The sequence below is a fragment of the Scatophagus argus genome, chromosome 5 (assembly GCF_020382885.2).
Source record: "Scatophagus argus isolate fScaArg1 chromosome 5, fScaArg1.pri, whole genome shotgun sequence".
Taxonomy (NCBI): Eukaryota; Metazoa; Chordata; class Actinopteri; family Scatophagidae; genus Scatophagus; species Scatophagus argus.
In genome coordinates this window covers 6,139,413-6,162,069 of record NC_058497.1, presented here as the reverse complement: position 1 = coordinate 6,162,069, position 22,657 = coordinate 6,139,413, and the positions used below count along the sequence as shown (strand labels likewise).

The 22,657-nt window shown below is 39.6% G+C and overlaps 2 protein-coding genes across 2 annotated transcripts; both read left to right on the top strand.

Annotated features, from left to right (window-relative positions):
- The first annotated feature begins 250 nt into the window (after positions 1 to 250).
- LOC124058910 (TRPM8 channel-associated factor homolog) lies at positions 251 to 8,790 on the top strand. The gene is made up of 12 exons (XM_046388532.1): positions 251 to 719; positions 2,971 to 3,653; positions 3,850 to 4,066; positions 4,366 to 4,657; positions 5,049 to 5,350; positions 5,474 to 5,648; positions 5,885 to 5,979; positions 6,250 to 6,460; positions 6,683 to 6,919; positions 7,361 to 7,581; positions 7,778 to 7,891; positions 8,085 to 8,790. Exons 2-12 carry the CDS (start codon positions 3,007 to 3,009, stop codon positions 8,325 to 8,327), a joined length of 2,754 nt encoding a protein of 917 aa, XP_046244488.1. The 5' UTR covers positions 251 to 719; positions 2,971 to 3,006; the 3' UTR covers positions 8,328 to 8,790.
- Positions 2,359 to 22,456, top strand: LOC124058918 (TRPM8 channel-associated factor homolog). Its single transcript, XM_046388545.1, has 12 exons — positions 2,359 to 2,710; positions 14,037 to 14,836; positions 15,327 to 15,543; positions 15,807 to 16,080; positions 16,518 to 16,819; positions 17,271 to 17,445; positions 17,638 to 17,732; positions 18,340 to 18,550; positions 19,084 to 19,320; positions 20,652 to 20,875; positions 21,054 to 21,164; positions 21,590 to 22,456. Exons 2-12 carry the CDS (start codon positions 14,190 to 14,192, stop codon positions 21,830 to 21,832), a joined length of 2,736 nt encoding a protein of 911 aa, XP_046244501.1. The 5' UTR covers positions 2,359 to 2,710; positions 14,037 to 14,189; the 3' UTR covers positions 21,833 to 22,456.
- The last annotated feature ends 201 nt before the right edge of the window (positions 22,457 to 22,657 follow it).

Genomic DNA, 22,657 nt, shown 5'->3' with positions numbered 1-22,657 from the left:
TTATCTCAAGGAAATTCAATCGAACGCAACTGGACTTAGTTATTTGTCTTTGAAGATGTTTCACCTCTCATCCAAGAGGCTTCATCAGTTCATGCTCGCTTGACTAGGTTGGGACTAGTCCAACTAGCTGGTGTGGAGACTAGCTGGTGTGCAGACTTGCCGTCTCCAGCCCTGGTGCAGTCGCTCCGTCTCTGCTCCGTCTCTGTGGACTGGTAGTGTTGGAAGCAGTTCCAAGTGACACCGTGATTTTATGCAGTTTGGGGCCCCTCACTCCACTACCACTCCCGTTTTGATTGATTTTGTTCTTTGACTTATTGTTTTTCTCTTCTTTTCTTTTCTCTGAATTTATTTGATTGCAAATTGTTTCTTTGGTTGTTCATTTAGTTGAGGGTGGGTTTTAAGTTTGTGTTATTCTGTTATGTTCTTTTCAGTTTGTATATTTGTTATTTAGTTCTAATTAATGATTTAATTGGTTAATGGGGTTCTTGTTTTGTGGTTTGGTTTGGGTGTGTGGGTGTGAGTGTTGTGTGCACGTGTGTGTTGTGTTTTAATATTGGCCTTTATTGTATTCTTCTGTCCGCCTGAGTGTCCCCTCCTCTTTCATATGTGGTATTATAATTTGGTTTGTTTCTTTTCCAGGGCAGGAGTGGAGCGGCAGACGTCCCCGGTGGTGGTTCTCCTTTCACTCCTTATGTTCTGGTGTGGCACGTGGTGATTTGGTTTGTAGTGGGTTTTTTTGCTTTGGTCCCCCTTCCCCCTTGCCTTCGTCTGTCCGCAAAGCCAGCGCTAGCACTGTCCCTGACATTTTGTTTATATTTTATTGCCGCATTCAGCCTTAGCTATTATTTTGATACTCAGGCTATTGATGGTACAGTTTTGTATGATTTTAAACGTTGTTGATTAGTACTACATAAATATTGTTCTTTTCATTGGATGTCCGTCGTATGTCCTGCTTGTGTGACGAATCTGTGCGACCTCATTGTAATAAACGTACTGGTTAAAGTTCACTTTAACCAGTACTTTTCCACCTCTGAGCACAGAAATGTCATTCTGGTGTTAATAAATGTATGAAAATGTCTGAAAAATCATAATCATGTTGTCCACAGCTTGCTGGGTGTCAGATTCTTACCTTTGAGTTTATCGGCATCACACAGAGTGAAGAAATTTCTGAAGCAACATAAATTATAATTTCAAAAAAATTATAATTTATGTGGCCTATGTACATACTACACTACAATACATTGCTGTGGCAGGTTGTTGACACCACAATGGAATCTTAACAGTATCCTGCTGAAAAGTTTTAAGGTAACTACAGAGTATCTGAATAAGTATAATCATGCATAATAATTTACATAAAAGTAAATTAATTGCTATTTAATAGCAAATAAAAATGAGAGCTCTGGTTTTGTATTATTTTACTGAAGGACCAGAACATGAATACGTGTGTATAACGGACAGCACTCACTTGGTAAACAGTTCTTTAGAACTGCAGCGGAAAGTGTGTCACTGACTTAATCTGAAAAATTTCCCATTCCAGGTAATGTCCAGAAGGGTGGCCAGGGGTTGCACTGGTGATTGATGATTGGCATTTGGCTTTCCCTTCAAACAGTCATGAGAACTGCCGCATTCAGCCCTAGCTATTATTTTGACACTCAGGCTAAGGATGGTGCAGTTTTGTATGATTTTAAACATTGTTGATTAGTACTACATAAATATTGTTCTTTTCATTGGATGTCCGTCGTATGTCCTGCTTGTGTGACGAATCTGTGCGACCTCATTGTAATAAACGTACTGGTTAAAGTTCACTTCCTGAGGTGCAATTCCCCAGGTGGCGTTGCCGCGCAACCTCCCTTCTGCCTCCCCATTTGGCCACGATAAGAAAACCATAATGTTTTGAATGTGAAGTTTATCAGAAGAACGCAGATACGCACTTTCCTCTGCAGTTCTGAAGAATTGTTTATGAAGTATGAAGTTTCACTTTCAGCTGTTCGTCACACAGACGTATTCATGTTCCGATCTTTCAGTAAAATACTACAGAAGCAGATATTTCACTTGATTTTTTAAAATTAAATAGCATTTAACCTATTTTGATGTAAATTATTATGCATAGGTGCAGTTTCGATGCTGCACAAGACACATGATAGACCATGGATGTAGCTGTAGAGTGCAGTTGTCTCCAGTTTCTCCACCTCCAAGCACAGAAATGTCATTCTGGTGTTAATAAATGTATGAAAATGTCTGAAAAATCATAATCATGTTGTCCACAGCTTGCTGGGTGTCAGATTCTTACCTTTGAGTTTATCGGCATCACACAGAGTGTGTATAACGGACAGCACTCACTTGGTAAACAGTTCTTTAGAACTGCAGCGGAAAGTGTGTCACTGACTTAATCTGAAAAATTTCCTTTTTGTGTCCCATGTGAAATCAAACGTCAACAATGACTTATTTTTTTAACCCAAACAATCATCATTTCCAACTTAAGCAACTAGTTTTATTGCCAAATGCCATAAAATAGGGTGTGTTTCTGTCTCTGTGCGAGCCCTTTTCACTTTCAGTGAGTTGTGCTCTCTGAAGTCCCTCCTATTCTCTTTATTGTTTCCTTTAAATAGTCTCTCATGTCCTGCTCTCACTACATTACTCACCACTGCTTTATCAGAAAGCACTCTGATGTGCCTTGCTCGAATTCTCAGAAGACGAAATTAACTTTCAGGTAAAGTCAATTTTTGCTTTTCTATAGTGTTGAGACGAGATCAAACTCTTGGACCAAGAGGGCTGCATCATTTCCTTGAAAATTTGATGATATAGCTTCATTTTTGTTATTTTAAACTCTGTCAACTCTGTTTTTATTCCCATAGGGCAGTCTGACTGATACAACAGCCTTTTTGTGGAACAACTGTTTAACCGCACTCACTAGCACAGCTTACACCTGACTCAGTAAACCTTTCTTCTGCAAATCTTGCCCTCCACCAGCTTCATCCAGCCTTCAGAGCATTGATACTTCTCACCATGTCAACCCGGCCCACCCAGTCTTACCATGAAGATGCCTACATGTCCCTGACGAGAGGCCTGAGAGAGCTGGACTTCCGGGGCCCCCGTGTTCCAAGTAACCTTCTTCTGACTGGAGACCATGCCTTTCCTTTAGCAGTGAACAGCCAAGGCCAGGTCCTGATGGCAGCCTCTCTGTATGGAAAAGGAAGGATCGTGGTCCTGAGTCACGAGGGCTACCTGACCACCTTTCCTGCTCTGGTAGAGAATGCTCTGACCTGGCTGAGAGGAGATGGATCAGACAACTTGTCTGTTGGGGTTCATAAAAACATGCAGGCAGTTGCTGATAACCTCAGCAAATCCATCTTCCAAACTAAAGTTGTGGAGGCCTTTAGTGACAACCTGAGGGTCGGTGTGTATGTGACTGATGCCTACAGTGGTGGTAGAAATGTGAGAGACCTGGTGGCATTTATGAAAGCTGGAGGAGGAGTGCTGATAGCAGGTCAGGCATGGCACTGGGCTCATACACACCCTAAGGAAAACATACTGCTTCAGTTTGTGGGAAACAAAGTTTCTGGTGTAGCAGGGATCTACTTTTCTGAGCATTATGGTGCGGTAGAGTGTCTGCCTGTCTACCCTCAGTTCCCATCTTCATGGATGGCTCAAGTGTGAGTTTGTATACTGTAGTTCACATTTAGAAAGGTTTCACTTTGCAAAACTTTTAATTTAAAAGCTTCTACACACATTTGGCTCTCCTGTTTATGACTATATTCATATTCATATTCATACTGAAAATTTCACTTTGTTGCTGAAGCCATTTAGTTCATTACTTTTTCCCTCTCCTCTTCCCCTTTTCAAATACAGAATCACTACGAATTTTGAGGATGACCTGGAGTTCTTACTCCAAGGGGTTTCAGAGTTTGACCTCCAGGGTGGTTCATTATCTTCTGAGGTTCTGGTCCATGGCCCACTAGCCTTTCCCATTGGTACCACAGATGATGGACGAGCGTTCTTGGCAGGAGGCTATTATGGGCAGGGACGAGTGATTGTGGTTACACATGAAGGATTTCTGGGACGAGAGGTACAGTTAACATTAAATACTGGTTGAAACGAAAATTTCTGACTGTTTAAGTCAAATTGAGCGCATACTGAGGATTTACTCATATGATACGCTTCATACCTTGACTATATGAGTCAATTGCCATTAAATGCTCGATTTAAATGTAAATATGATTACTATTTATGGTGATACATCAACTCTGACCACCAAGAATTAGCTGTTTGCACTGTGATAAATAATAAGATGTGTGGTTATCTGCTAAATCTTATTATTTGATTAGCTAACTACTACCTTTCTTTCAATAACTGTCTTCATCACAGACACTGGCTCCATTTTGGATCAATGCCATTCAGTGGTTGGATCAAGGCCGGCAGGGGGTCATTGGTGTAGTGCCAGATCACGCACTCAAAGTTCTCAGCAGGTCGGGGCTACAGTGTAACAAGACAAACTTCAGTGAAGACCTGAGTGTATTTGTGTGCACAGCGTACAGCGCTGATCGTGCACAGGAAATCCAAGACTTTGTGGCAGAGGGAGGAGGCCTGCTGATTGGTGGACATGCCTGGTACTGGGCACAGACTCACCCCGGGCAAAACCCAATGACAGATTTCTCAGGTTTGAGTTTGATTATATACTACTTAGTAGTATCTGGAACAATGTTAGATCAATCGTGGGATGAACTATATGATTGCACATGCTGGTGTTATAATATATTAAACAACTCATACCAGGCACAACCCAAAACTACAACAGGTATGTCCCCACTCAATATTCAATTCAACATTGCCAAATGAGAATTGCATATTTAGCTATAAATGCCATAGAGTACATGGCGATACATAGGAATAATTTAGGAGGTAGGGTATGTAAATTTTGTACCCCGAATTGGGTTGTCCTGGGTTTTAAACAAAAAAAATACCGATACCAGTGCTTCTTACAAACTTCCTTTAAGAATTCAACAACTGAGTACAGTAGATCATCTTAACATTGCTTGAATGTCTTTTAGGAAACAAGATCCTGAATAAAATGGGCTTGAGTCTGTTGAAGGCAACAATCGGTGGAGGTTTATACAAGGCCCCTGTGCCCAGCCAGGCCCTCAATGACACCTACCACTTCCGTCATCTTCTACACCGCTTTGCTGACCATGTAACCCAGGGAGAAAAACTTAATGAGAAGGAGGAGGAATGCCTTAAAAGGCTGGGCAATGACTGTGCCAACTACTTGCATATGATGGCTCATGACTGCTGCACCTATACACAGGTGGTGTCCACCCTCAGTGACATCTTAATGAGATCAGGCATGCCACAGGTGAGAACACAAAATAACAGGAACAATTTGTAAAACATTCCAGTAAACCAGCACAAACCTGATAAACAGTCAGACTTCTTAGAGAAACAGACTTTATAATATCATCCTTGATTTTCATTCAAGGTGTGTGAAAACTGTCCTGTGAAGAGCCCTGAAGATCACCTTCTGCTCAGTGTGGGGGCAGAAGTGTATAAGGTTTGCCCAGATCCTGATGTGCTCCTCCCCTACCTCATCAAGGATAACTCCTTGCTGCCAGTTGTATACAACCACAGAATCAAGATTAATGTGAACACTGCAGGTCAGACCTTGTTGTTGTAGATAAATACATGAACTATTTATGAGCTCAACTAATATACAGCATGTGCACATGTGTGATTCCTGGTGTATCATTGATTTAATTTGCTGTGCTGTGAAATTGCATTAGTCTACAGACCTCACAGTGAAATAGAAAGGTAAAATATTTCCTTTAGATTTTATACATGTAATTCTGACTATTATATAATCTTTGCTTCTGTGTGTGCGTCTCTGTGTCAGAGGGTGACGAGTGGATGAGTACAGGTCTTTACCTCTCTCCTGGTATGAAGACCTACATGGCTATACCAGCAGAGATTGTCAACAAGGGATGGAAGGTACAGTACAAAAACCCAAATAATTATTGAGATTTGTGTTTTTGTTAATACTGCGCCCTCAGTGGAGGTCCATGTAGGCCCTTGTCATCAGCAGTGATCCCAGTCCATCCCACTGAGCTGTCCTCACCATGAGTCAGTGTCCTCAATGAGAGGTGGTCCAGCCCACCACCTGCATGAGCAGCAGGCACCACCCCAACATTATCCTTTTGCACATATAAGTAATATAAACAGTACTTCATATCAGTAACACATATTCCATGTCTTCCTCAGATCCAGATTGGCTGTCAGACAGACCGTCTCAGTGCTGCAGAGCTGAAGAGAGCACCCTGTGTTTTTGAGCAATTTCCTGTTACCTCAGAGATGATGCAGGTGTGGAACCTGTGGGGGGGACTCATCTACCTGGTGTCCCCACCCAAGACCCAAGTAGAGGGTGCAGAGGTCATAGTGCAGATGGCTGTACCTGCACCATATTATAAATCTGGTGAGTCTGTGCTGCGTGAAACTGGTAACTTTATGTTTATCTGTGTGTCTCTATGGAATTAGCTTTATTAGGCAATGAGCAATTAATTAAACCCAATCAAAGGATACAAGGCACTTTTCTCTGTTTATAACCCTAACCCAAACATGAGCCATGTTTTTATTTAAAATTACACAAATCCAAAAGTAGTTTTGAATACACCTATCCTTTCTTGTCTTTTTTCAGGTGTGACAACAGAAGCTGATTGGTCATCGCTGCGCACAGCTCCGTCACCCTGGGCAGAGTTGGAGTTTGACAACATCATCCTAACTGTACCATCAGATGTGGTTCGGGACCTGGAGCGCCCTGATGAGCTGGCGGCGCTCTGGAATGACATGATGAAGGGCATTGCTGACCTTGCTGCCATACCACATAAATTTCCCCGCAAAGAACGCTTTGTAACTGATGTGCAGATTTCCCACGGTAAGAGTATTTGGCTTTTATGCTGTATTTGCCTATTTCTTATTTGTTTATCCCGTTTAGAGTACCAGGGGGATGAAGACAACTCATGCAACACAAGTAGACAGTTCACCAGCAGGCAATTTTGAATTTTCAATTCAACAAATCTGCATGTATGTTAAATACATTCAAAATGGTGCATTGCTAACTGTGTTGGATAGTGTCACAGCTTGGCTCAAAGACTGCGACAAAGTTGGCAATTTTTGTAGAAAGAAAACACAAAAGAAACTTGTTGCTGGCAGGGATCTCTGCCTAGAGAAGCAAGAGTACAGAACAGAATAAATTATTTTTTTAAATATTTAAATAATTAAATAATGATAATAATTGTGTTCAAAATTTTTAACACTTCTTAATTAAAGTCACAGTGTATTGCTGTGAACTCTAACGATTTGTTTCTCCATCCAGGTTGGATGCATGCAGGTTATCCTGTCATGGCGCACAAGTCCACAGCAGCTGATCTGGTCAACATAAACCATATTCGAAGTGGTCTGTGGGGTCCCATCCATGAACTGGGACACAACCAACAGAGAAGCTGCTGGGAGTTCCCATCCCACACCACAGAGTGTACATGTAACCTGTGGTCAGTGTATGTACACGAAGAGGTGCTGGGGATCAACAGAGCCAAGGTGAAGGAAATGAGGTTTTAGTTTTTCTGTCAGAACAAAAGACCAATGTCCACAACAGCCTAGTCTTCAGGTGGATTGTGATAATCAATAGATGTCACAGAAGATAACTTGTGTTTATAATGTTATGTTGAGAGAGATCTTTGGCTTTCCACTGGGACTACTTTGTTTCAAATTTATTTCATCTTGTGCCACGCAGGCTCATTCAGCCATGACTTTAGCAAATCGAAATACTCGAGCCAAGGAGTACGCTGAGGGGGGCAGGAATCTCAGCAGCTGGAATGTGTGGGTGGCCCTGGAGACATATATGCAGGTGAGAGAGAATTAATGGAAATAAAAATAACAGTTAACTAGAAATGAACCCCTTTAAAGGCAAAACAGTCCAAAAATGTCTGGAAGTATCTAACCCAGTTCAAGTGATGCTTCAATGCTCATGACACACTACACAACAAATATGTTGGATGAAAAATGGAGAGACAACACTACTATTTTTTCCTTCCATGCAGCTCCAGGACAAGTTTGGCTGGGATGCCTTTAAGAAGGTGTTTGCTGCCTACCACAAGATGAGCAACTTTCCCAAAGACAACAAAGGAAAGATGAACCTGTATGCTGAGACTTTCTCCCAGACTGTGGGGATGAACCTGGCTGGATTCTTTAAGGCCTGGGGTTGGCCCATCGAATCAGCCACTGAAGAGAAACTCTCCAACCTGCCTCCCTGGAGAGACCACCCCATGGTCCAGTATGGTTGAACTTCAGGAACAGCTGCTGATTAAAAAGGCATTGAGATGGAGTTACTGAGTAGCAGCTTCTTGACGTAAACTATTCAAAAGGAAATTCTATTAACTGACTTTCTTTTCCTCTTTGTTGTTTTTGTATTTTTGCCATTTTTATTGAAATATTTTTTAAAATAGTTCACCAGATATTTACATCATTTCAAATTCAGTGGTTTCATTTGGGGAAAAGTGTTTTACAGTGGTTATGAAAGGGAAGTGCATGAGGTGGGCAGCTGTTAAATACTTTAAAATCAAAATACGAGGACCAAAAGGTCATCATATGAACACTCTGTTGTAAGGAAATCCACAGGGAAATAATAAAAAAAAGACCATTTTTGTTTTGCATGATAGCAACACTCACTTTTGTTGAAATGTTAATAATGTTCATATTTTCTTTTACTATCACTGGAAAAGAGACCAATAAACATTCATGTCACCATTTATATGTCACACAGTTGTTGTAAATCAGCTCCCCTGCTGCTTGATTGGAGAACTACTGGAGGGATTCTCTGAGCTCATTTAGAGAGAGCTTCTCTGCTCAGTTGTAGTCTGTGTCCCTCACTGTGGAAGCATTGTAGGGTATCTGCTGAATTACAGATAGATATGAAAACTGATAATCTAGCAGTGTGTAAAACAACAAGACCACGTGTTGTGTGTCCAGTGGTAGTTGGCTCTTTCCATTATACAAGAAAATAACCGAATTCATAAACAAGTCATAAATAACAAGGTGATATATGCATACATCATCAGCCTGCCTTGAGGAGATACTAACTTTTATAAATAACACATCACCTTTTACTATCGATAAATTGAGCTAAAAATGGTTTGGCATTATTATAATATTATTATTATATTGGATAAAACTTGGTAAGTATGATTTGATGTGTTTAACTAATGAGTGCATTGGTTTATAAATGACAGGTAATATTATATAGATACAAATAATATATAATCTCTTGCAGGGATGCAGTATGTATTGATAAAATTTTATAAATAATAAAAAAAAAAATAAAGGAAACATTGAAGCAAAAACTTTTTAAAATATACAAACTCACTATGCAGACACAACTGTAGAGTCATTTAATTTAAATATGTCCTTTAGAAAGAGGAATAGTACTAAGATAAGAAAACCACAATGTTTTGAATGTGAAGTTTATCAGAAGAATGCAGATACACACTTAATTTCCTCTGCAGTTCTGAAGAATTGTTTATGAAGTATTCACTTTCAGCTGTCCGTCACACAGACATATTCATGTTCCGATCTTTCAGTAAAATACTACAAAAGCAGATATTTCACTTGAATTTTTATAAATTAAATAGCATTTATCCTATTTTGATGTAAATTGTTATGCATAGGTGCAGTTTCGGTGCTGCACAAGACACATGATAGACCATGGATGTAGCTGTAGAGTGCAGTTGCCTCCAGTTTCTCCACCTCCAAGCACAGAAATGTCATTCTGGTGTTAATAAATGTATGAAAATGTCTGAAAAATCATAATCATGTTGTCCACAGCTTGCTGGGTGTCAGATTCTTACCTTTGAGTTTATCGGCATCACACAGAGTGAAGAAATTTCATCCATCCATCCATTTTCTATACCGCTTATCCGTCAGGGTCGCGGTGGAGCACCCTGGACTGGTCGCCAGTCAATCACAGGGCCAACACACAAAGACAAACAACCACACACTCTCACACTCACACCTAGGGGCAATTTAGAGTAGCCAGTTAACCTAATGTGCATGTTTTTGGTGTTGTGGGAGGAAGCCGGAGTACCCGGAGAAAACCCACGCAGGCACAGGGAGAACATGCAAACTCCACATAGAAGAGCCCAGACCGGGATTCAAACCTGGAACCCTCTTGCTATGAGGCAACAGTGCTAACCACTGCACCACCGTGCCGCCCTGAAGAAATTTCTGTAGCAACATAAATTATAATTTCAATAAAATTGATGATTGGCATTTGGCTTTCCCTTCAAACCATAACAGTCTTTGATGAGAAACTTCAGCAGTTGGGATATAATTTTTGAATATAATATATCTGACCTCTGACAATTTTCCTTTGTAGTCAGATATATGGGGCAGTCGTGGATCAGCGGTTAGGGTGTCGGACCCGTAACCGGTGGATCCCTGGTTCGATTCCCCGTCCCGGTGTCCATGGCTGAGGTACCCTTGAGCAAGGTACCTAACCCCCACTGCTCCCCGGGCGCTGCACGCGGTCGCCCACTGCCCCGGGTTTGCTGTGTGTGTGTGCACGTCACTTGGGTGGGTTAAATGCACGAATTTCATTGGAGTGAGTTCCCTCCAATGACGAAATATGCACTACAATACAATACACTGTCATCTGACTTCTATAGGTGAAACTCTTGGCAAAGAAGACTCTCACATTCAGTACACATAACTATGAAATCAAATATACAAAGTATAGAAAACCTACCATTCCAAAGTTCAACAATATCACTCCCATCCACATGAAATAGATAGATAGATAGATAGATAGATAGATAGATAGATAGATAGATAGATAGATAGATAGATAGACAGTGAAACCAGGGAGTATATGGATCCAAATGCCACACACAGGACAAAGTCAGTAAGGAGCAAAAAACTTTATTAATTACATAAATGAGGCTTTGCTGAGGCAGTAACGTCCACCAGGGAGCGGGGCTGGTCAAAGGAGACCATTGAAAGGTTAAATAACAAAAATCCTTTTCAGCAAAACTTTAGCCTCAACAAAAAAAATCCTTCTTTCTAAAAAACCTCCACAAAAAGTTCAATAACAGATGGATGAGCTCACGACAGATAGATAGATAGATAGATAGATAGATAGATACTTTATTAATCCCGAGGGAAATTCAATAAAATAAATACCAAGTTTTTACAGATACTGCATAAAAGTCCATGTATGGCAGTGGCATCACTCATTGATCCTCTGCAGTTTTATTTCAGGCTTCAGCAGAAAGCACTGCTGCGCTTAAGCTTGAGAAATCTTAAAAACGATAGCTTGTTTAAATGCGACTTGAGTGATAAAAGAGCAAAGGCACTGATTCAGAATAGAGTGATAATCACATGCTACTGAGACACATAGTTAAACTAGTAACTCCACTACTGCCCAACACTGTTTACTGCATTGCCAGTGTTTGTTCAGTGGTTCACTGCACCAGGTAGCAAGATAAGAAAACCGCAATGTTTTAAATGAGGCATTTGACACACTGACTAACTATTAGCAAGAAGCAAACCAATGAAACAAAGTCAACTTTTTCACATTTGCTGGAGCTTGATTGATGTCTCACCTCATTTACTAAGCTAACAAGGCTAAAAATTGTTTAAAGTTTAGAAAACAACAATGTTTAAATGTGACATTTAATAGAATGCGGTTACACACTGTCATTTCCTCTTCAGTTGTGAAGAATTGTTTACGAAGTGACTAGCTTGGGCACTGTCATTGTCAGCTGTCCCTTGTACATCCTTATGTTCATGTTCTGATCTTACAGTGAAATACCACAGAACCATCCATCCATCCATTTTCTATACCTGCTTATCCGTCAGGGTCGCGGGGGAGCTGGAGCCTATCCCAGCTGACTACGGGCGAGAGACGGGGTACACCCTGGACTGATCGTCAGACAATCACAGGGGCGACGCACAGAGACAGACAACCACACACACTCACATGTAGAGGCAATGTGGAGTATCCAATTAACCTAATCTACAGGTCTTCGGGATTGTGGGAGGAAGCCGGAATACCAGGAGAAAACCCACACAGGCACAGGAAGAACATGCAAACTCCACACAGAAGGGCCCAGACTGGGAAACCCTCTTGCTGTGAGGCAACAGTGCTAACCATCGCATTTGTTGATAATAATAACATTTAATAACATTTAATATATTTTTACTTAAATTTGTATGCATGAGGGACAGTACTAATTTTAAATACATTTTTCTTTTCAAAATATTTTATTTATCTTTGTTTGGTGACTTGACCTGATCTCCATATAGAGAAGGCAGTCAAAGCCCCCCTTATATATGAATAAAAACTGAAATTTCCAATGTAACAGAGTAAAAACTGAACTTGAAGCTTCAGAGGCAGGGGGGAGAGTATGAGGCTTTATCACACAGACCATGGATATAGTTTATAGTAAGAGGAGTTGTCTCAATTGTTTCTCACCACATTCAGGCCTTGATGAAGACTGCAGAGAGCACAAAATCCTCAGTTTTCATGGTTTTAGCCTATAGAGGTGCCACAGAGGTTACGCACAGACAAAAAAAAATTGTTACACCTTTTTCCACTTTCATTTGAATAAATTTACAAATAATTTTGTTCTCTTAGCAAATACAGATACCAATACAGATACTGCGCTCTCTGAAAATTCGTAATATATGCATAAATAGCTAATATACATAGCTAATATTTGCTAAATGTCTTTGGCTGAGGGGTAAAGAGATTTCGAAGCACATTTATAACATCAGCTTGCTAGTGTTTCAGTTTTATGCTTCCTTACTAGTGTCAATGAAAGTTTGATGTGATCCCACTTGTGTGAAGCAGGATGTTTCACATCTAATTACTATGGTTATGTTAACAAATAAATTAGACAGTGAACAGGGAATTTAGTGTCATCCTCAGTCTTGACTGATCTAGAAATAAAATCCTGAATGTTTGACGTCACTATTGTTCTATCGCATTGATAGGCAAAAATTCCCACAGAAACACTCCAAAATCTTGTGGAAAGCCTTCCCAGAAGGATGGAACCTCTTATGACTGAAAAGCTGTCAATGTATTTAGAATATGATGTCATTAAAGTACATGTTGGTGTGATGCTCAGGTGCCCCAATACTTTTGTCTATGTAGTGTAAGTCAGTGTCCCAATGGGTCAATCCAGTAAAAAAGAAAATTCTGGATATGACTCTGTCACAACTTGTGCTTTTCTTTACTTGGTGTTGTTCCTCTTTTTTCCACTAGTTATCACTAGTAAATGAAGCCTGAATGGGAATGGTTTGCTTCATTTTTGTGGCTGTTTTTACTGAAATGAGCAAGAAGGCTCAGCACTCCAGGTTCTCATCTGTATTTACCCTTATCATGATGGCGTTCAACTGATTTTCCGCTTATATAGAGTAACTGGTAGCTCAGCTCAGTACACCTTTCAAGAGGCTTGCCCAGCACTTCTGGTCTGGAGACTTTGCACCTAACTGTAACTTCAAACAAAAATGAATTTTTATTTGTGTTAATGCTGGTTTTTGTGTCTCATGTGAAATCAAACGTCAACAATGACTTATATTTTTAACCCAAACAATCATCATTTCCTAAACTTAAGCAACTAGTTTTATTGCCAAATACCATAAAATAGGGTGTGTTTCTGTCTCTGTGCGAGCCCTTTTCACTTTCAGTGAGTTGTGCTCTCTGAAGTCCCTCCTATTCTCTTTATTGTTTCCTTTAAATAGTCTCTCATGTCCTGCTCTCACTACATTACTCACCACTGCTTTATCAGAAAGCACTCTGATGTGCCTTGCTCGAATTCCCAGAATACGAAATTAACTTTCAGGTAAAGTCAGTTTTTGCTTTTCTATAGTGTTGAGATGAGATCAAACCCTCAAACTCTTGGACCAAGAGGGCTGCATCATTTCCTTGAAAATTTGATTATATAGCTTCATTTTTGTTATTTTAAACTCTGTCAACTCTTTTTTTATTCCCATAGGACAGTCTGACTGATACAACAGCCCTCTTTTGTGGAACAACTGTTTAACCGCACTCACTAGCACAGCTTACACCTGACTCAGTAAACCTTTCTTCTGCAAATCTTGCCCTCCACCAGCTTCATCCAGCCTTCAGAGCATTGATACTTCTCACCATGTCAACCCGGCCCACCCAGTCTTACCATGAAGATGCCTACATGTCCCTGATGAGAGACCTGAGAGAGCTGGACTTGCGAGGCCCCGGTGTTCCAAGTAACCTTCTTCTGACTGGAGACCATGCCTTTCCTTTAGCAGTGAACAGCCAAGGCCAGGTCCTGATGGCAGCCTCTCTGTATGGAAAAGGAAGGATCGTGGTCCTGAGTCACGAGAGCTACCTGACCACCTTTCCTGCTCTGGTAGAGAATGCTCTGACCTGGCTGAGAGGAGATGGATCAGATAACTTGTCTGTTGGGGTTCATAAAAACATCCAGGCAGTTGCTGATAACCTCAGCAAATCCATCTTCCAAACTAAAGTTGTGGAGGCCTTTAGTGACAACCTGAGGGTCGGTGTGTATGTGGCTGATGCCTACAGTGTTGGTACAGATGTGAGAGACCTGGTGGCATTTATGAAAGCTGGAGGAGGAGTGCTGATAGCAGGTCAGGCATGGCACTGGGCTCATACACACCCTAAGGAAAACACACTGCTTCAGTTTGTGGGAAACAAAGTTTCTGGTGTAGCAGGGATCTACTTTACTGAGCATCATGGTGCGGTAGAGTGTCTGCCTGTCTACCCTCAGATCCCATCTTCATGGATGGCTGTGAAGTAAGTGTTTACTCGTCTTTAATTCCAAATTCATGACTTTCCTTTTCATTTAGAAACTGCTCCAAATGTGTGGCCCTCCTTCTGTTTATGAATTTGTTATTAATACCTGGACAGTTTTACCTCTGAAATAATTTATTTTTGCTTGTTTTGTCTTTACTAATTTCAGGGTTTAGTAGAAATGACTACAATTTATGTTCAGTCTGACAAGCAATATGGGTTCATTAATACAACATTTCAGGCACTTTACACCTAACTGTAACAGATGTTCTTGTATTCAAAGCATGCAAAACAATCTTAACAATTTCATTCAATTTTATTTTCTATGATGAGGCAGTAAAGCCAACTGCTGAACTACTACTATTTATTTGTTTCAATTGTTTTGATTTAGAGACCCCAGGCATCAGAAACATACTGTTTAATATTGATACTATTCTGTCTTCCAGCAATCCCCTTGTATGTCTCTTTCTCACTCATCTTCCCCCTACTACAGTGTTGGTAAGGATTTCGAGGATGACTTGGAGTTCTTACTTCAAGGGATTTCAGAGTTTGACATCCAGGGTGACTTCCGACCTTGTGAAGTTATGGTCCATGGCCCTCTAGCCTTCCCCATTGGTACCACAAACGATGGACGGGCGTTCCTAGCAGGAACCTACTATGGGTTGGGAAGGGTTATTGTGGCGACACATGGAGCTCTTGTGAAACATAAGGTGCAGTCAAAAATACTGAATGCTCTTAGAATGTCTTTAAATGAACAGAGACCCGTCTTGATAGGTGAAACTGAACACATAATAAAATTATGCTCATGTGGGTGGTGTGTCATTTAGATATGAAATGCAGTATGTCACATCATCAGTATTATTATTATTGTTATTGCTAGATCTCAGCTTAAGGCAACTAGTGTGTTAATGTTACTTGGGGTCCTGCCAAATAATTTTACATAATTATCTAATGAATATCTCCTTAATTACAGACGCTGGCTTCATTTTGGAACAATGCAATTGATTGGTTGGACCAAGACCGAAAGGGGGTCATTGGTCTTATGCCAACATTCAACCTTTGCAGACCAGGGTTAACATGTGAGAAGACGAAGAAGTTCAGAAAAGACCTCAGTGTATTTGTGTGTTCAGCACACATTAATTATGATGTGGAGGAAATCCAAGACTTTGTGGCGGAGGGAGGAGGCCTGCTGATTAGTGGACAAGCCGGGCGCTGGTCATATAGACACCCTTGGCAGGATTTCCCAGGTATGATAAGACACAGCAAGATTTTGATTTCAACCCAGTGGTGAGTGTTCCAGCATGGTAGGATAACATGCGTCTGTATGCTGAGTGTGATGTTGTACTGGAAACTTGCCAGGCACAAGCTTATAATCACACATAGGACTTTCACTGTGCTCAGTGAGAAACACATTTGCAGTTGGTCCTAGCAGTCACTGCAGGAGAAAATATTTTAGAAAATGAGAAGCCAACATAAGAAAATGTTATTATGCTATTAAATGACAATTACTTTTAAGAATTTGATATCCTGATATTTAAATTGGTTCTAAAATGCTACTGCTAATAATAAATCTTATGTACTGTTTCCCTATCATACATGAATTTATTCAAATTGGGTCTCTTACCATAAAAGATGAACCATGCAGAACAATTGATCAAGTCAGGTTTGTCAAATTGTGTTTCAGGAAACAAGATCCTTAACAGAATGGGACTGACCCTGTTGGTGACCATATTAAAAAATGGTTCCTACGAGGTCCCTGTGCCTAGCCAGGCCATGAAAGACAACCCCCACTTCCGCCACCTTCTGCGCCGCTTTGCTGGTGATGTTATCAGCGGGGAAAAACTTACCAAGCACGAGGAGCAACACCTTACAAAACTGGACATGAAGTGTCTCTATTTCTTGAACCTTAAGGCTTATAACAGCTACTACTACACACAGGTGGTTTCCGCCTTGGTTGACATATTGAAGAAGTATGGCATGCCGCAGGTGGGCAGTGAATGTCTTTGTAGTTTATGACTGAATCTATGACGTTTCATGAATCATATGAATACATGAATGCATCTAGAAAGAGTATACTGAGCCCATTCTGGTCCCGTATTTTTCATCCACCATGTTCTCATTATCTCGACATCCCAAGAAGTCATCTTAAATAGCTTTACTTCACTCTGAATTCTTCCTTCAATCCCTGATCTCAATTTCAAATTTTCAAAATTAGTTTCATGTACATGTAAACAGGCCTTTGTAGGTCATTGATCATTAACATACAATCAATAATATCTTGTAGTCTCAAGCTACAATAAAACAGAGCAATACCGGGAGTGATTTGTAAGTAAATCACTCCCGGTATTGCATTACTTTTCACATTTTCACATGTAATACTGTTGGATATCTATTAATCAGTCTGATTTCTAATTATTCATATTCACCATATTTCAAGGTGAGTGAGAAAAAACCTGTGAAGAGTCCACAAGACCGTTTCCTTCTCAGTGTGGGGACAGAGGTGTATAATGTTTCCCCAGATCGTGATGCCCTCCTGCCTTATCTCATCAAAAATAATCCCACGATGTCTTTTGTCAACAACCAAAGCATCAGGATTAATTCTAAAACTGCAGGTTAGACCACAACACTCTAAACAAATGTATAAATTATGTATAATTATGAGATAAACTTTCTCTGTTCAATTTAATACAGCACAGTTTTGTGTGTAGCTTTACCATGCATCAGCATGATGGATATGAAAAGTGTCTAGCATCTGTTTTCCATGAACCTCTGAGTGTAAGGTTGCTGCTCTGTATGTGTTTCAGGAAACAAGGTGTGGCTTAGTACAGGTTTGTACCTCACTCCTGGTATGGAGACTGAGTTGATCATACCAGCAGAGATCATCAACAAGGGATGGAAGGTACAATATACAAGATCATTATATTATAATCATAAATCATAATTCATAGTTCATTTTATTTTTGTGAATATTCTGCAAATTCAGACTACTAAATCAAGTCAAGGCAATTTGTCACCCTAAATCACACTTATTTATTTATGTCATTTCATTAATCTCAGATGGCTTCATTATGTGCTCAGTAATGATGATAATTTTTTACTGTTTTATGTACTGTTTTACAAATGATATCTAGAGCTGACACATTATGAAATTAAACACCCCATCTGCATAGTCATTCTTTTCGAAGTTTAAGGTTGAAAAAATCTTTGGCAGTCATAATAAGTTTCTTGTAAAAAGATACAAACTTATTATATTATTATTATTTTATAAACTTTCAAAATGTAGACAGGTATTTCTCTCCAAAGTCACCACTGACACAGACTGAAACTTTTCTTTGCTCCCAATTCTGTAATGACTGAAACAAAGAATTTGCTGGGAAATAATAATAAGCATTGATTAATATAACTGTCATTATCATTTCATACGTATCTCTATTTATGCATCTTGCCTAATTTGCATCCCCTGACTTATACTGTACAGTACAATGCTTTTTCTGTGTCTTCGTCAGGTTCAGATAAGCTGTCAAACAGACCACCTGCAAGCTAAAACACTGAAGAGAGCACCACGTGTTTACAAGATATTTCCTGTTACCTCAGAGAAGATGCAGGTGTGGAACCTGTGGGGGGGGCTCATCTACCTGGTGTCCCCACCCAACACAAATGTGGAAAGGGCAGAGATCATAGTGCAGAAAGCTGTGCTTGCTCCTTATTACAAGTCTGGTTAGTGTATTTCACTACCTGTTCATGCTCCACAAAATGTAATGTGTAGAGAATGTAATGCACATCATGCAGCAGTTATGAGCTTGTTCGTGGATTAGAAATTAGGTGTCTACATAGACAGAATTGTTCACATGTTTGTCAGTGTGTATAGCTTAGGCGCTTGTCTACAGACATCACTGTCATATATTTTGGGCCAAACGTATACTGTGGGTGGCCATGTCTGGACATGTAGATGCAGAAAGCTAAATTTGGGCTTCAACTGGGCCTAAAGTCGTCTCGTCTCGTCTCATCTTGTCTTCCTCCGCTTGGGCCTAAATTGAACTTCTTTATTGGTAAAATGAATTAGATGTGTGACAACCTTGCAATAACTAAATTGACAAAATTGTAATGGTAATCTGGGAATCTCTGGACATCCAACATTGTTCCTACTGCTGCACTTTTAGTGCAGCCCATACAGTAAGAAGACACTGTTTTCTTTGAAAAGTGTAGTTTTTATGATTTCATTTCAATACATGTACTGTTGCTCATTTCAGATGTAACCACAGGGGCTGACTGGACATTGTTGCGCACAGCTCCATCACCCTGGGCTGAGTTTGAGTTTGACAACATCATCCTAACTGTACCATCACGTCTTGTTCGAGACCTGGAGCGCCCTGATGAGGTGGCAACACTTTGGAATGACATTATGAAGGGAGTTGCAGATTTGGCTGTCATACCACACAAATTTGCACGCAAAGAACGCATTGTAGCAGATGTGCAGATTTCTGCTGGTAAGTGTGTTTTGCAGTCATTTTTGCTCCATATGCATTATTCAAACGCTTAAAACTGTAATAAATAAAAATATATTAAATATTTAAAGAATAAATGTTTAACAGATTTTCAGTCTCAGATCTCATGTACTTGCTGTGCGACTCCAAGATCTACAACGGGTGATACAAAGTGCAACAAGTTTTGGCTTTAGTATTAGATACTATGCATTATGTGTGTTGATTTGCAACAGCAATACATGAAAATTTTAAAAGACGTTGATAATCCACTGTAATTACTTTCACTAATATAGGATTATTGTGATCAGTCAACTAGTCATTTAAACATTGCCACCCTCACTAGTGGACCCTAGAAGTATTAGTTTATTATTATATTATTAGTATTATATTCTAGTATTATTATTATTATCATTGTTATTATTATATGAATATACACACAGGAGCCATTTCTAGAGTGAAAAGTTGGTGTCACCTTTGTGATTTAGGTGACTTAGAGCACAGGTAGGAAACTTTCATTCAGGGTACAGGTGTTGCTGGACGGACTATGCTATAGACAAACACTGCATTGTTCTATTGCTGAAATCTTCGCATGTTGTATGGAGATTTATGGACAATGGTTATGGATTCCTGTATGTAACAGGTCACAGCCCCTCAGTGACTTTAATGGTTGGATTAACTGCTGCAGTACACATTTGAATTAAATACTGACAGCGTACTGACAATGTCATGTCTCCATAGTTAAATGTTACATTATAAAGAATTAGCATTTTTTCCTTATGTTAACAATGCTAATTAACTGTTGTGCACAGGATTAATGAGTTCAAATGTCTCTTGTAAAAAATCATTTTAGACAATGTTGAACATTACAGAATAAATTGTGATCAAATGTGATTGCTTTCTGAGTGTTGTCTCACTTAATAGTCAACTAGTCTAAGTTTCGCATTTAAATGTCAGGGAAATAAGTCATTAAGTCAATACCGTGCTCATATTCTATATTGAAAATAAATTGCTGGAAATGGAGAATATATAAGGCATAGGCTTTAAGTTTTTGGCAGCCCATATGTTTGTAACATTTATTATAGATTTTTTTTTTATTATTACTTTTGTAGTAATAACAAATTTTATAAAATCATTTTCGATATAAAGTACTGTATTGCTCCTGTTCACCTTGCATGGTAGCCTCTGTCGTCAGTGTATCGGTGTGCACCTGTGTTGTAAAACATTTTGTACACTAGAAAAGCACTCAAAAATGTAATTCATTTATCCATCCTAAAATGCTATGGAAAGATACATTCCTATGACGCTATTTATGTTACTGATTTCTCTCCATCCAGGTCTGATGCATTCAGGCTATCCTATAATGACGCAGACATTTATAGCAGCTCAGTTGCTCCGACCAGATGATGCCAGGACCAAAGGCCTGTGGGGAGAACTTCATGAACTGGGACATAACCAACAGAGAAGCTGCTGGGAGTTCAGACCTCACACCACAGAGGCCACATGCAACCTGTGGTCAGTGTATGTGTATGAAGAGGTGCTGGGGCTCAACAGGGCTAAGGTAGAGTAAATGAGTTTTGTTTTGGACAAAATATCAAGAGCCAGAAAAATTAGGTCTCCAAGTGGACTTATGTATTGTGACAAATTTTCATATTAATAGACAACAGAGAGTTTTTCATTTAACTGCAATTACATTTCGTTTCTCCTATGATACCATGAGTGTAATGTCTTCTCTGCAGGTTCGATCTTTGAAGCCAGGAAATCGAGAGAGACAAATAAAGAAGTATGTTGAAGGGGGCAAGATACTCGGGAACTGGAACTTGTGGGTGGCTCTGGAGACATACTTGCAGGTGAAGGTCAATTACTGTATTTCGATTCTAAAGAGAATATGTGCTTGGGTCACACTGGAGGCGCAATACACAGAAACACTACACAGAAAGAAGAAAACACAAGGCTGCTACTCTAAATCCACTGCTGCCCCTATAAAGCTGTAGATGTTACCAGGACCAAAGATTGCCTCTCTACTTGTCGTAGATGACATGGTTCATACTGTGACCGCACTGGGATGATTTTAGGCCATATTTTGAGGTCTTTTGCATTAGACATTTAATTTTGACGTTGTTGCACTCATTGAAAAGTCATCATTATTATTTAGTTATAAATCACAGTAAAAATTCATCCTCGGGAGACCACGAATATCTTTACCAAATTTCATTACTATCCATTCCATATGATATTTCACTCTTGACTCTTCCATCTATTCTATTCCATGCAGCTACAAGAAAAGTTTGGCTGGGATGCCTTTAAGAAGGTGTTTGCTGCCTACCACAAGATGAGCAACTTTCCCAAAGACAACAAAGGAAAGATGAACCTGTATGCTGAGACTTTCTCCCAGACTGTGGGGATGAACCTGGCTGGATTCTTTAAGGCCTGGGGTTGGCCCATCGAATCAGCCACTGAAGAGAAATTCTCCAACCTGCCCTCCTGGACTGACCACCCCATGGTCCAGTATGACTGAAATTTAGATGGAAGTTGACTGATACTGCAGAAAGATGAGTATTAAGTTACAATGTAGTAATTAATGAGTATAACTGGGTTGGTTTTTGTTATTGTAGTAATAATTTCAAATAAAAGTGAAAACAGGAAGTAATATGTCAAGATTAGAAAATAAGTTTATGATGATGTTGCCTGAAAAACATTGAGTTAACGGTCTAAAACAAAATGAAATAATTCAGTTCACAAGTGTGAAATATACATAATTAACTGTCAGCATTAACAACAAAATTTTGCTCACATGACTCCTCATTTATTTATCTCTGGTTGATTTTTATTACTGTGATAACGATTATTTCTGATGACTCCTGACTATAAAGTAACCGATCTGAGAATGCAGAAAATGTCAACTAGATGATCCTGCATCTCTGTAAAACAAGTTTTTTTTTTCTAAAATTTGTTCCATATGTTGTTCCTTCTGCAAAGAAAAGGGGAAGTGTAGCCAGAGTAACCAGTTGTATTTTAATAAGTAACAGATGTAATGTTTCCTTTCTCTGATTTATCATTAAGTCTCTCCTTGTTTTGTTTTTAACATTTAACGCATTTTTGTTTATTATTGCTGTTTCCTTTTTATCAATACTTGGGCTTGTGGGTAACATATAGGTTAATTAGCAATGATTATTATCATCCTAAAGAGTCAAATACAGCTGTTGTTCAATACTCAACCAGAGTCAACCAGAAGAATTGAAAAGATGTCTGTTAGGTAATGGGGCATTAATCCTTCACTGTGGTAAACAACTGTTACTAAATCACACAAAGAGTTTTTTTAATCTATGGTCTTCTTCCTGGG